The sequence below is a fragment of the Micrasema longulum genome, unplaced genomic scaffold (assembly GCF_059751315.1).
Source record: "Micrasema longulum isolate JH-2025_06_02 unplaced genomic scaffold, ASM5975131v1 h1tg000718l, whole genome shotgun sequence".
In the NCBI taxonomy this organism is placed as follows: Eukaryota; Metazoa; Arthropoda; class Insecta; order Trichoptera; family Brachycentridae; genus Micrasema; species Micrasema longulum.
The window spans coordinates 108,177-124,442 of NW_028277914.1; the positions used below are offsets into that span (position 1 = coordinate 108,177).

The 16,266-nt window shown below is 32.5% G+C and overlaps 1 protein-coding gene across 1 annotated transcript in view; it reads right to left on the reverse strand.

Annotated features, from left to right (window-relative positions):
- The window catches only part of LOC148279493 (A disintegrin and metalloproteinase with thrombospondin motifs 1-like), a 72,168-nt gene that overhangs the window by 3,193 nt on the left and 52,709 nt on the right, over positions 1 to 16,266 (reverse strand). Inside the window, 3 exon segments of the mRNA XM_088229845.1 lie at positions 724 to 837; positions 4,250 to 4,491; positions 15,066 to 15,210. Coding sequence (XP_088085971.1) covers positions 724 to 837; positions 4,250 to 4,491; positions 15,066 to 15,210 — 501 coding nt within the window.

The following is a 16,266-nucleotide window of genomic DNA, read 5'->3' on the forward strand; positions in this document are numbered from 1 at the left end:
CTCTTAAAATATACTGTGGTAAATAATTCCTTTGCGCGGTTATGTAACATCGTGTTACTCGTACCACAAGCATGAGACAAAATATTCTAAAGTTCAGACATTTGAAAAAAAAAGAACATGGAGACATACTTTTTGATAATTCATTTACCATAATTTAGCCTTATGAAAGATGGCAAATTGTGTTATGCGACATATCTCAATTTTCCATTTTTTATTGAAAAAAAGACATTTCATAAGCGACACGGCACATTTTCACTAACTCTTTTAAACCACGACATACCATATTTTTCCAAATGAGTCAAATCCGGTGATTATATAAATCGAAATACCTAAAAAAGTGACATATCATACTTGGACAATTTTCCACTGATATATGGGTACTAGTTTTGAGAAGAGAAGAGGAAACATAATCCATTGGATCAATGGAGGCAAAATATCACGTTTCCTTATCTCTCCTCTGACTATGCGGAATAATCACCCACTAATCCAGCCTTAATTTCGACGACTGATTTATTTGTTTGTTTTGTGTAGATTCTATGATATTGTTCACAAAACACTCGTTTAACACCTTTAATAATTATTTTATTATTAAAGTAATTCCTCATACAGTGTTATGAAGAGGATGCCGATTCAATCGAAAATATGCCTTGAATTTATATTGCCAATAGTTTACATCAGTTTTTTTTTTCAAATTTAAGTTTCTGTATTTGGAAATCGACTTACGTATCATTTTTAATAGTTAGAGGTACGCAGTACACTTGGCGATGTGATATTCCTTTGGTACCGCAAGTGGCTGTGCAGTACTCCCAGGGGCCAGGAACCCAGTGAAACGAGCATCTGAAACAATTAAAAACATTGATTATAGCAGCGGTTCCTAACCTTTTACCATACGCGCCTCCCCATACTTTCTGCTAAAATCATTACCCCACCCCATTCTCTGCCATTATTCTCAATTTTAAGTAAATGAAACAAACAATTAAAATAAAAATGGGCGTGTTTATTTTTAATTAAATGATAGATAAATAATCAACTTACAAATTTTTCATTATAATTACAAGTTAATCATTATAATTAGTGAGAGTACTGGGGCTGCACTTTATTGACCTTGGCTTCATAGTTGTCAGTGCTCAGCGGAGATCATTTTTAACATGTCCATTAATTTATTTTTTTTAATTCTCAACTGAGTTGAAAAATCACGTTCCCAAAAATGGTAGTTGAGAATAGCTAAAGGACACGCAGTGCTACTTTGCCGATCGGATAACTGGCATTATTTTTAATATGCATTTTATTTTTGGAACCGTCGTGCCCCCTGTGAATCACTTTTCGCCCCCCAAGTAGGACGCGCCCTACTGATAGGGAACTTGTGGATTAGAGAAATATTTTTTTTGTTTCGAATTTGAACTCGGTGGCTGTTCTCTAGGAAAAATATTCCGAAAAAGGAAATCGAGTTGAGAAAAGTCCGCCTTGTTGTAATGGCTTGTGCGTTCGTCCATCATTGTTGAGGTCCAGGGTTCGATTTCTAGCAGGGTGGAAGTAAAATATCAGTTTCAAAGGTTATTTAAAGCTGCAGTATTTAAATGTTGCTGGATTGGCATAAGCGTAAGACTCTTTCCTTACCTTTCATGTAATAATAATTATCTAGATACGCTGCAAATAAATGCCAATACAGCGCCTTATGCATCACTAAGTGTCGGTGGGGAAATTTTTTGTTTTGGCTACATTGTCCCCCGCTCTTCTCTTCGTTTTTTCAATGAGTGATGTTTGCACGCTTTTCAAATTGTTGAAAAGTATTTTTTGCTTTTTCGCCGTGAAAGTTAATATAACTTAACGCTTAAACTCGCACAACGCCGCAAACATTTAATCATCCTTTGCCATTCATCATTATTTGCTCCACTACTTCTTGACTTGTGTGCCTTCAGTTTTCCTGACCACCAGTTTCCCTAATAGCGTGAGCTGATCACCGACAAGAAAAAAGATTCAACACCGGGTTAGTCAGTGTTATTACATTTTTATCTAGTTTGAAAACATCCCAATAGATTGTTGGCTGCATAATCCGCTAACTCAAATTGTCAGTTTTGGAGAAAATAATTTGATTGCCCGCTATCACAAATTTATTTAAATGGCAAAAGATAAATTCTATTTACACGGATTCACCATAAATGATTAGCCAGTACCTACTTATATCCGATTTTCCTGACTATTTTTTAAATGTATTTTACATCGAAACAAATTATCGGCTCAACCAATATCTATAATAAATTATAAAGAACTTCCATTAAAAATTTTAACTTACAAACTTGGTTGTCTAACGTATTGTTTTTTTATTTATTATGGAAATAACACAGTTTTTTCAATAAACAAAAGGCATAATAAAACAATTTCAATAAGTAAGACCGAAGAATAACAGATTTCTCATTCATATTAATTATGGATGCAGAGTGAGAGAGAAAACAATTGAATTCCAAATACCAATACTATTTTAAATATCATCAACTTTTCTGCTCACTTAAATTTAAGATACACATTTGGTCATAATATTCATAATTACAATACGCGTTATTCAGAAAATCTTCATGTGTCTAAGTTTCGCTCAACAAAGTTTTGCACCTACGCAAAGGACCTACGTCCTTGGAAAATATTGGCTGTTCCGAATGTAATAAACTGCCTGATGAGCTAAGACACGAAAAACTGAATAAAAAATCCAGAAGTGTCGCAATTCAAAAATATTTCTTAAATCTTTTTGATAGTGATAATTATTCATATAATTAATATAAGATGGTGTTTTATGTTTCTTATACAATAATGTTTTCTTTTTATTTCGGATGTATTAATATGTATGATATTATGTATTGTCAAAAAAATGTTTTTTCTTATGTACGGTCCCAAATGAGTTTTTTTAATAACTCCTGGGAGTATAATATGTAAACTTTGTATTATATGTTTTAATAATAAAAATAAAAATAAATCGAGCAAGTAGAAGAATTTGTGTATCTGGGAAGCATGTTTTCAAGAGATGGAAGAGTAGAAAAATATGTTGAAAGAAGAGTGAATGCGGGCAACAAAATGAACGGAGCACTAAGCACAGTAATTTCTAATAAAAATATGTCAATCGAAGCTAAACTGGCAGTGCACAACGGAGTTTTAGTCCCAACACTTATGTATGGATTCATTAAAAAATAAATAAAATGAGAAAGGAATGGTATAGTTCCGTCTCTACTCTCCTATCCTCGCCCTCTGTTTCCATGAACATTTATAATTTATAACCAAAATTTTACAACCAACAATTCATTTGATACAAGGGTATAATCTGTAAAAGTTAAGCAGAACATGAATTTAAAATGTCTTTAAAAGACCTGATAATACTAGAATATTTACAGTAATATGTAGATGTCACTAAAACTGTCATTGTAAGTAGTCTGTATTCATCGAGGGGTGCTATTTTTCATACAATTGGTAAGCGCGGAATGTCGAAGTGTACAGAATGACTAGTTCTACAGACAGGGACTCGATATGAAATGTTTCCAACAATGTGTGGGCTATCAAGTAGGTTATTAGCAATTTAATAGAAAAAGCTCATATCCAACATGATACGCAGAGTTGCGAGTTTTTTCATTTTATGATAATAAGCGGACTCAGAAACTTAAAAACGGAACGTTGTTTTAAAAATCTAATTGTTTAAGAAAAAGGTTTTGAACATGTTCAATACGATTTTAATAATAACACATTTATGTCTGCAAGAGTCACCGGTGACTGGTTACTATTTCGCTTTACGATAATTGCCATCTTTGTCCTTAAATGAAGGATTTTAGAGTCAGAGCCTTAGAGTGCCAAAGTAGTTGGTCGTCTCGCCCAGTGGCATATTTTTTATTATTAACAAATTTACAATCATAGAATTAAGGACTATTTTTAATTCTATGCATACAATACATTCACATGAATATAACCGGTCGACGTCAAAATTATAGACGATTAAATTGAATTAATCGTATTGCGAACTCCATAAAATGAACACATACAATGTCGATCAATCAAAATCACTCGCAAACGAGTGGAGGCGTATATAATAAAAAATAAAATGTCGATCGATCGTGACGGTTTTCGGCGGTACGTCACTATCACGGCGACTACAAAAATAAAGTACGGCATTTGTTTCTTACACTTAGCTGTCAATATTTACAGAACTTCATGAGCGTGTAAACGTCAACATTCTCTTTTTGAATTGCCTGTAAAATACGGAGTATTGCCTTACGTCATGTTGCAGCGCTCGCTGTGGCGGGGCCGCTCGCTTCGCGCGCACATGCTGGCGTGCACTGTCCGGTTGCCCCTCTTGGTGTCCACGCACTCGGCCGTGGCGCGGGACGCCGCGCAGGCTCCGCAGCCCTGCGCCCCTGCCCGAGCCCACTTGTACCGGCCCTGCTCCGCGCCGCTCAGAGTGTAGTTGGCCATCAGGGTAGCGTTTACTGAACCGATATCGTTGGGAGGGGTTGAAATCTGAAAGAAAAATGATTGTTATCTTACGTAACAGCCCTTACATTAATTCATGATGTATTCCTACAGCAAAGATACTCAATTAATGTAACATAAGTTTCATCAATAAGTTTTATCAATAATGGTATGTCTTGTCTTTTTGAAATGTGTAATTTGCCTTGTAAATGTAGTTTAATATTTTCGTTAATAATTATGATAAAATTATAAATAAACTTATCAATGAAACTTCTTGGTTTAGTTTTACTTTTTATTATTTTGACCAACGAGCGCTTTAGCCTATGTAGGCATCTTCAAGACTGGTCAATCGTTTACAACATTTACAGTTTTTATACTATTCTTAACATATTTTGGAGATAAGATCAATTATAACAGGGGATAGAAAACTAGTGGGCTAAACAGTTCATTTTTATAATTTTATCATAATCATTAACTATGGAGTTTTATCAAGAAATATCAACAAAAAACATCAATATTAATATTTTTGTATAGCTATTAATGGTTTCTCACAAGGAAAAAAAAATGTTTTTTTTATTTTTAAAATTGAAAAGTTTCAAATACTTGGGAGTTCACATAACTGAGGATGGAAGCATGCGCAGAGAGCTCGCGACCCGCCTAGGAATTGCTAGAGTAACTTTTACCATGGTGCGTGTTGTCTGAAACTCTTGTTTATACTCGGTCAAAACGAAATGCCGATTATTCAACTCTTGTAAAATGCCAGTACTCCTTTTCAAATTAAAGCACCTTACTAAAGCTCAAAACACCAAACTTCTGAGTTTTGACAGTAAATGCTTGAGAAGAATATTTGGTATAAGGTGGTTCGATTTTATAACTAACATTGAAGTCCAAGAACGGACGCAGCAGCCTCCTTTAACGAGCGTCTTGAGAATGCGGCAGTGGACCTGGCTTGAACACGTGCTGCGCATGCCTCATAAGAACCTTAACCCAAGTTGCCTGTTCTTTAAACCTGCGGGCTCACGCCGTCCTGGAAGGCCGTCAATGACGATCTTTAAACTTTATTCAGCGGAATTAAGGGGCGCTGGATTAACGTGGGAAGAGGCAAAATGCTGGCTGGCGATAAGGTTTCCTGGAAGCAACTGGGGATATCCACATGCTCCACTTAGGAGTAGATGTGGAAAAGAAGAAGAAAGAAGAATGAATGGTTTTGTTTATTTTTATATTATCTTCAATCATTTCGTTTCCAATGTGTGTGCCGTATACCAATCGATTGTTTTTTTAAGGTCCCATTTTCAATCGCATACAATTTAATTATAAGTTTAATTGTTAGAGACTATAAATATTGTATACAAAATTGCATTAAAAAACATACAATACAATGATATAACAGCAACCAAATATGCTTCTTCTTCTTCTTGTTGTGTCCTATCAGGTATCCCCGACGTTAGCAATCACTTCTAAATAGACCTCTCTGTCTTGCGCTAGCTGGAACAATTCCTCCACATCTCATCCTGGTCCAGTCTTTTATGTTGCGCAGCCAAGTTGTTCTGCCAGGTCCACATTGTCCCTTAATCTTGCCCATTGGTATAAGTTGGAGGATTTTACAATTGTCACCACGCAGGATGTGACCCAGATGGGATCTTACGGATTTTGATACATTTTAACAATTCTCTGTTATTTACAATCAGTTCTCCTCAGGACCTCAATAGTTGCTGACCAGATCTGTCCACAGTATACAAAATATTCTTCTGTGAAACCATATCTCGAATGTCTTCAACCGGTAATAGACAGACCAAGACCTCGCTCTTTCATGACATTGGTCGTAGGGAGTCAGAAAAGTTGATGCATGCCACGGATTGGAGAACCTTACTGGATGTCAAAAATAAAAAATAAAAAATAAGGAATAATTAAAAAAAAAAATATTTATAGATGACAACCATGAAGTTTCGCATAAATAAATTGTCTATGTTTTTATGAATGTATGTATGTGTATGCGCATGGGTGTATGTACGTGTGTGTGTATGTACATGTGTATATATGTGTATATTTATATATACATGTGTGTATATGTGTGTATGTCTGTATGTATATGAATCAAAATGTGTATCCGAATAAGTTTATATTTTGTTTGTCTGTGCTCTATATTAATTTGTTAACTATTATAATATATAAAAATGTAATTGCCTAGCTTGGAACGGGGTATGTACCCTTGTTAGCTGGGCAAAGTGAATATGGAATTGTATTTTGATAAAGAGTGTGAATAAATAAATAAATAAATAAATATAGCACTTCATTATTATCTGCGTAAATTAAAAATTCAATTTATCATTGCAGAATATTGTTCTCATTAGGTAAAATGTGCTACGGGCCATACCAATCCCGCATTTCATCTCTACGTCTGGGTCTAAAGACTTTATAATAATACTGCCCAGGTATTTGAGTTTGTCCACCATTTCCAAAAGTTCATTTCGTAGCCGTAAAGTAATGCTAGAGTAGTATGCCCTGCCAAATGCCATCCACTTTGCCTTTAAATGTTAATGTTTAAGCTCAATTCCTCTCCTGCATTATTTATCTTTAAAACATGCGTTTTTAATGATCAGAAATGTTATCAGCCAAGATAACAGTGTCATCGGAATATTTTATATTTTAGATATATGTGCCATTAGTTTTTAAAAGAATAGACTGAACGAAAATCATGTATAAATTTATTTATCGCGTAATCGACAATTTTCGTATTCATGGGGTTTGAGAATTCTATCTCCGGTGGGTATGAGTTAATTTTCACTCTTTTTGAAGAGTTTTCTAGGGCAAAAGCCGTATTATTCAATATGCACTACGATTACGCAAAAAGCAAAATAAATACACAATTAGAGTACATATTGAACAATAGCGGCGACAATATGCAACCCTGCTGTACGCCTCTTCTGATTTTAATTTTATCAAAACGGGTATTACCAATTATTATTTTGGCAGTCTGGTACCGGCAATTTTTTTTAAAATTTCAATATTTGTCCTTTATGTTGCGTTCCTTTAGTATTTGCATCAGTTCATGTAAACACTTTGCATTTATTTCTAATTCATGGAAAGATAATTTTGAGAAACAGTTTCAGCACGTGATTCAATAGGCTTATTAAGCGATAGTTGTTGCATTTTTTCTGATATTATTGACGGACAAAAATGCTAACATACACAATTAAAATACCAGACAACACTCCTACTTTAAAAAAGCAAAGACAATTGTAGGACAGTCAAAAATCCTATACAATTGACTTCAGTTCAATGACTCACCTGACTACTTGAAGAATTATATTGAAGACAAATTTAAAATCAACATGATGACTACACTAACTAGACGAGACAAAGCATGAAGCATGATTCTATCTTATATTATGTTTATACACCCCTGACGGGTTTTTAAATTTAAAAGTAAATAAATAAAACCATAGGTAAATAAATCAATAAAAGTGGGACTCTAAGTTCACCCGGAAATTAATGCATACTGTCTGCTAGCCTACTATCATATTAAGGACAGTGCAGAAACAAAATCACACATTTCCTGTATGGAAACAATTGATTACCTAAATACTCATATTACTAATGACAATTTGCTTCTGCCTACGGATATCAAACTGCCTGAACTGACAGCCAAGGAAGTAGTACACGAAATCAAGTTCCCCCTAGGAAGTAAAGTGAACACTGGACAATATATACGTGTGGTAAAATTCTTAGTTAGAATAGGTAGTTCGGACATTTATACATTAAGTTACAACATGTAGTCTAGTTCAATGCTCAGTGGCTCAACGCAAAACGTCTACGCAGTTACTCTCTCTGTTACTCTATTTATTTATAATGTAATAAATAAAACATTAATGCACAACATCGTTTTTTTCTGTCACCTCCAATTATGTAGAAAATTCTTGCTTTTTCCAAGCATCAAATCATACAAATATATAAATAAAGGGATCTAAATAAAGGAATCTAAATATCCATACATAATCCGGTATCTATTTATTGTTTCCATTGTATCAATCTTGATGATGGAGGGCGTAAAGTGAGAGCGTGCTTTGGAAAGATTAATGTATGGAATAAATTCATTTAAATTTACAACGTGGAGAGAAGTCGTTTTATTTTCATAAAACTATCGTTCACCTCTGACCGATTTATTCGCGTATTATACCAACTCCTTTATATTATGTAACCCATAAACCCTTTGGTCTTCGTAATATTTGTTTCGTTTTTACATTTTCCGGAACAAACTCGATAACGAAAACGATTTATTCGTACTAACGTGGTAATAGTGTAATATATTAAGCAAAAATGTAACTCGAAACAAACTAGAACAAAGATGGTTTAATATAAGTGCCATTTGTAGTTCACTCAGGTATTCAAAAGATACTTTTAAGAAACTTTAAACATATTAATTTGGATAAAAGAGACATTCCAACTAATGTTAAGGATCGTAATGTAACTAACAGACTGATAAAAGTGAAAATTTACACAATAAGTACGTTACTTTTTCATGAAGTTTTTACTTATTTATATAAAAAGTATAATGTAATAAATAAATATATACAACACACATATTTCATTCAAAAAAATTAAGACAACACATTGATGACTCAAATACTAACGTAATTAATAATTGAAGACATTTATTTATTTAACACTTTATACAATATAAATATGCATACGAGTATAAGGGTGGGCATATTGCCTTAAAGCGATTTCTTCTTACCTACCCAAACCGTTCAGTTTGAGAAAATTACATGATCATATTCTAAGGAATCATACTGAATTTTGTACAAAATTATAAACAAAAATTTACTGAAAAATAATTAACACTATTCTATGAAAAAAGGAAAAGAAGAAGAATAAAGGAACAATTCAAATATTTAGAGTGATATTTCAATCTTGATTTAAATGTTAATAAAGAAATCTCTAACATTAATGGGTAGATTGATACTAAAAATCTTTTAATTCTTTCTATTTCTTTAATTTCTTCAGGTAACTCATTTTACAGCTTTAACCCCCTGTACAATGAGTTTTGAGACTCTTTTTGTCCTTATTGGTAATGTTTTATCCCTAGATTCATATGCATGACATTGTTGGTTAAATTTAATTTGCTTTTTTTTTTATTTATCCCATTAGTTATTTTATGCTTAAAAACTTCTACATTATCTTTTATTTGTTGTTTTACTGGGAGTGAGTCAATTTCTTTGTGCATTCTTTCTACATTAGAATAAATTTTTCTTTTGAGCGTAATTTTCGAATCCTTGTTTTAAAGAATTTGTATATTTTTAATTCCCCTTCATTGCTTAAAATAATAATGGAAGAACAGAAATTTAATTGTCGACATGTGATCATTTTATAGATAAGAACACTACTCTATATATATATATTACATTTATTAATCTTCCCTTATGTATAATAATATATTATATTAGTTTCGAACTGCATGAAACTATTTATAGAATAGCTGGAAGGTAATGATCGACTAAAATAATTTCAACCAGATTCCCTTGACGTTCCTTGATACTGTACCACTTAAAAACTTATAACTAGCTTTCCCACGCTGATTTGAATATTCCTTATTTCAGTACAAGACTGTATGACAAAATTTTACTTCTTAAAGTATAGGTATATGGATAATGAGTATATTTTATGACACAGAAATTAATAGAGTTAAGTTTTAACTACTTAAGATTATAATTAGGCGTAAAAGCTAAGACACTTTCCTTACCCTTAGGGATTTTTAATGCTGTTTCATAAACCTTTGGTATGTAGTTCTAATACGTATAAAATGTACTTATTCTTTAACAAAATATAAGTAAAAAGAGACGGAAAACATTTTAAAGACGGAAATAAAGAAGTCTAGGCCTTTACAGGGCTTATGGCATTTACCAATCTGCCTTTGTTTAAACATTTTATGTATTTGTTTTACTTTTTAACAAAATGTTAATTGTACATTGGCAGGCTTATTGCCAAATAGAAGTTTCTTCCAACCAGCAAATAAAACAAAAGTTTTCTTTTGTAATTCAAGCTGCAAAATTTATTTAGTAAAAAAAAAAGTTAAAGATATACAAAAATATTAATAATCGTATATGTAAATAAATTACCTTAAATCAATACTATTACTCAATGGGAAAAAGGAATAAAGCGAATAGAAGAAAGGGGGAGAGATTAAGGAAGAGAAAGGAGATATTTTTTCAGACGTGATTTAAACAGATTTACTGAAGTAACATGTATGATAGTGGATGGGAGATGATTCCACAGTCAAGCCTCATGGACATTATAGATGGGTATTTAAAGGATGCTTTAAGAATTAGAACGAAGAGGTAAACCATGAACTGATAAGCGTCGAAATTTTTCACGGAGATATACAGGAGCTTTAGGACTATGAAGTATATCAAATAGAAGTGAAAGGGAGTGATAATCTCTTCGCTTTCTAATTTTGGGCCATTTTAGTTGCCTACGATCATAAATGTGATCATGTTTTCTAAAACCAAAAAAATACCTCATGCATGTGTTCTAAAAGCGTTCAAGTTTATCGAGTTGCGCACAGTTTAAATCAGTCATGGAAACATTGGCATAATCTGGAATGGATAGTAGTAATGCTTGTACAACGTCCTAATTTCCTAAACTCAAAAGTTTTTTCTACCGTAAATTTCGCAAAAAAAACCGTTTTATTGGTCTTCTCAACCCTTATGATAAAAAATAATTAATTATCAAAAAGAAACGGCCGAATAAAGTGTTTGGAATGAGACGGGAAAAAGAAGTAAAAGAAGAATAAAATTAAGGAGAATTATGTGGTGAGCGCGCTCATTTATGAAATTGAACATTCAAATATTTTATAGTAAGCTCACAAATATAAAACTGAACGATTTTTCAATATTCAATAACTATTTAATGATGTCTATACATTTGAGAATATCACCTCTGAGGCGTCATTTGGGCAAACTTAATACTTCACGCAGGTTAATCATATGACATTTATTGGAATACTTAACCTCAAATCTATAGAGATAGGTTCTATCTCATTCAATCGATGCTACCAGTAATAAATACATTGAAACAAAGTTAAAGTAAACTATATTATCATTATTATAGGGATTCGCTCATGTGGGTTCACTGGAGTATGCTGTATTCATTCGACTATACGTGAATATAAAATAAAGATATTAAAAATGTTTAAATTTATTTCAACAGAGAGGAAAAACGTTTTTGAGAAGAGAATATAGAAGTCTAGGCATTTACAGGGCTTATGACGTGTCATTGGCTGGTGTAAGTGGCCACTTTACACACTGTGTAACATTCACCATTCTGCCCATGTTTGAACATCCACATTTCCTCAACTCTTCCATCTGTTGACTTTTGTGAAGTAAAAGAGCTGAAACCTTTTTAATATTTAATAAATTGATAAGAGTTGAACTACAATTTTAAACCGGATTGTAGTCCCGTGGAAGTCGCAGACTCGCGTATAAGGGGTCTATTTTCTAATCCTATTTTGCCACAACACAATTCCCGTTTTCGAATATGAAGTGATTTACAACTTGTTAAAAATAGACCTGAAAATGGAATGTGGTTTAATGAACGCAAAAAAAATATCTTCAAAAAATTATTGTGTCCGAGCGGATCAAATAATAAAATTTTATCTTTAAATTTCAAACAAATGTAAAAAGGTTACACATTGCGTAAAGTGGCCACTTAAATCAGCCAGTGGCAAGTCAAAATGTTGCACAGTGTGTCAAGTGGCCACTTAAACCAGCCAATGATAAGTCATAAGCACTGTGAATGCCTAGACTTCCATTTTTCCTTATCTAAAATGTTTTCCATTCCTGTTGTAATTTCTTAATCTTAATGACTCCCTAGAGGGTGAAATCCAGTATTGTGTCCACAAACATTTGGACAAACACAAAATATTGGAAATTGGAATACAACTGGTCCAAGAAGAAGTTTAAAATTGGAAAATTGTTTTCAGGCGTTATCTTGTATGATAAATAATTCGATCATATGAATCTCTTCAAAACAATAAAGGTTTCAGCTCTTAAACTTAACTAAAATCGACAGATGAAAGAATTGAAGAAATGTGGATGTTACACAGTGTATTAAGTGGCCACTTAAACCAGAGAAAGACGAGTCATATGCCTTGTAAATGCCTAAACTTCCATATTTACTTCTCTAACATGTTCTAAATCAATGTTGTAATTTGTTAATAAATTTAAATGCTTTCTAAAACATTGGTCAATGAAGACGCTGCTGGAGCGTAATTGGTACAAATGAGTAAGTTTTATTGGTAAAAATATCTTCAAAATACAAAAAAGTACAATATTCATGATTTGTGAATAAACATAAATTTAAGTTGCTACGGAATAAAATCCTTAAAAATAATATCACATTTTGTAATGTACCTATTAAAGGAAATGATTTAATATATTCTAAACATGTTTCATTTATAAACGAGTTCCTTAAGACATTGAGAATTGAAAAGAAGCAATAAAAGGCAATTGTGTACTTAGCAGAGGAGAACATCTCTTTTAATGGAATTTGTATGTAAATTCAAGAGGCTTTTTTTTTCGTTTTTATGATTCGCATACTACCGTGGTTCTCTTCGCATAAATTGTAATAAAAGACTTTCCAATAAGAAAGATTTAACAATGTTTAAATATGTCCAAATGCTTGCAGACTGGCTGGGTTTCCTCCCTAGAGAGTTGTTCATATTAATATTCATATAAACAGAGAGGGTTTTCCCTTTCAGCAGAAGCATAAAAATTGGAAAATGGTTTTCAGGCGTTGCCTAGTAAGTGATTTGGTTCAGCCGGATGAATCTCACCCACGTGATAAAGGTTTCAGCTCTTTTACTTCACAAAAGTCAACAGATGGTAGAGTTGAGGAAATGTGGATGTTCAAACATGGGCAGAATGGTGAATGTTACACAGTGTGTAAAGTGGCCACTTAAACCAGCCATAAGCCCTGTAAATGCCTAGACTTCCATAATCCCATCTCGAAAATGTTTTCCCTCTCTGTTGAAATATATTTAAAAAGAGAGATTTAAAAAAAAATTATTTGAATGTTCTTTTTTTACCGTTATCGATATTAAATATGAAAATATACTCGGTTCTTGGTGTATCGGTCAAAACGCTTGACTCACACACGGAAAGTTCTGGATTCGATTTCCGGTGAGAACACACAAATTAAATGTAATTTTTCTTAAGCCTGGGTCTTTTATGACGCTTAATCTAACAGTATGCCGATATTACTGCACTATTTGTCGCGATTTTTTTAGCACAATATTTTAAGAGTTGCGTTAATGCGGAGAAGTTCATTGGCAATACTTAAGTCGATTATCCCACCAAACTCTCACACAATTGTTAAATCAGTTAGAATGTTCATTTTTACATACCTTTGGTGGTAAATAAGAGCCTCGTACATTATAAGCAAAAAATAAGCTCCAATCGAAACTAAGATGTCGCCCGAAAACTTAAGAAACGTAGGCTTCATTTAGAGTACTTTGCGATCTGAAATCTCCTCTTTAGTATAGTAGTAGCTGCTTTCTTTTCCTCTTTACCTCCCCCACTCCTCTTCTAATAGCATAATGTAGATATTTAGTCGATTTTCATTTCTTAAAAAAATATACAGGGTGGTCGCAGAAGTGATGTTCAAAGGTAAAACGTAGGTGCCTCATATTAAGGAATATTAAAATCACCTCCATGTATGTTCCGTGATTTTGCGTAGTTTTCGAGTTATAATTTCTTAAATGGGTTTTTGAAAATTTTCGACGGTATCTGTTTTGATTTATTGTTTTTAACATCTAGAAGGTTTTTCCAAACTTTGGTTCAGGACTGAGGTGGAAAATTCCTCAATCATTCTCACATTGTGTTTACTGCTACTCGTTTCGCCATTTTATCTCTAACAGTTATTTCTTGTTTGTTTATTCACTTTCTATCATAATTATCCTTAGGAATTTTCCACCTCAATATTAAGGCTGATTTCAGCGAATGATAATTGTATTATCACAAAAACTTAGAGTCTAGCGTAGTTTTTAAAGTTACTCAGAAACTAAAGAATTGCCATTTTAGATTTATAATTTTAAGTCGACAGCTCAAGTCTGACTCGCTCGAATTTATTTTCTTCATTTTGGGAAGAAAACTTTTGTTGTTTTCATTAATGTTACAAAACTGATAATTTTACGCGTGAAATTACAATAAAACGAAATGAGTTACGAAAAAAACTTGAAAAATCTTTGGATGTCATTTCTCTGGCCAACCGGTATATGTACCTACATTTATGTTTTGTTTTATGATGAAAATATTATTATATACCTACAATATGATCATATACCACTGATTTTCTCAAACAGATGGTTTTGGTAGGTAAGAAAAAATTACCAGAAGGCAATATACTGGGCCTTATGCATTTGTATGTAAACTGCATATGTACATATATAAAATGTTAAAATAAGTAAATCATTAAACTACGAGATTCCCATAAAATGCTTAAATCACCGGCACCTCTCAAGCGTGATCTATATTTCGGCAGAGAAGCGCGTATACAATAATTTGTGGATGCCATACTCATCTTTACAGAAGCAATAGATTTGATTAATAGACTGATCTGCAATTTACCAGTAAAGTGATGTCAGTATGCAGGGGTCCTTTTGCACGGAGTGTCAACGCTCCTGGCGGGCGTCCCACGCGCAAGGCCGACCCACCCAGTACCGCAGCCGGGCCGTCCTGGTAATCTGCCCAAACGGGACTTGTCTGATCAGTTCTAAAAGGGGATGATATTCACAGTTTAATTCATATTTTAATTCAAAACTTAAATAGACAAGAAAGATTTCATAAAAGGGAAATATGACTTTTTTAAAAATTTTTAAAGTAATAAAGGTATATGAAATACAGTCCAATAAAAAACAATTGCTAGTTATTTCTTATTAGTTACATATTTTTGAATTTATAATTTTGAATTCCCGCAAAAATGGTCATTCCATTGGCCACGCTCCTAATACGTCACGATTCATGTTTATTTGTTCCTGCCCATTCAAATTAGTTTAGAACATTATCACGAATTTTGCGTTTTTCTAGCTATTTTTTTACATTTATGTATGAAAACATTTCTCCACAATATTCGTATTGATTTCGAAATTCAATTAATTATTCTAAATACATTTAATATATTTTTATCGGTGTTCGTAGTATATGGTATTTCCTTATTTCCTTCTTTACATCGTTGCATCGTGTTCACTGAATTTTGTAGTTACCTACCGTATTATATGGAACTCGTTTTACATTATTCATTCAATATGTATCAATAAAATTTTAATTCAAATAATTGGTATTATTAATTTTATTTATGCGTATTTTATTCATGTTTATTTTATTATTAATTCGTATAATTTTTACAAGTTTTTAAAACTTTTATAATAATTTATTTTCAATTTTTATTCAACTTCGTATTCAATGTTTTAACATGTAATTGAGGAAAAATAAGTAGTGTCTTTTTGTATTGTTTCTTTATTTCTGTGTATTATGTATTATTTTTTATTGTTTGTAAACCAAACAAATACATAAATTTATTTATTTATTTATTCATACATTTCGTATTAGACAAAATGGCACAAAAAACACTGATAAAGTTTGCTTCTACTGAACTAGGAGTAGGCTCAGTATATGAAGGGTTGACAAGCCAAAAATATTAGTATGCCTATTGCCTTATGTTGCAATTGGTTCCTATATGAGCAAATTCTAAAAAAACAATTTGTTGCGGCAAATATGTATATCAAATATGTTTCCCATAAATAAAAATAATTTATAAGAAATAAAAAAA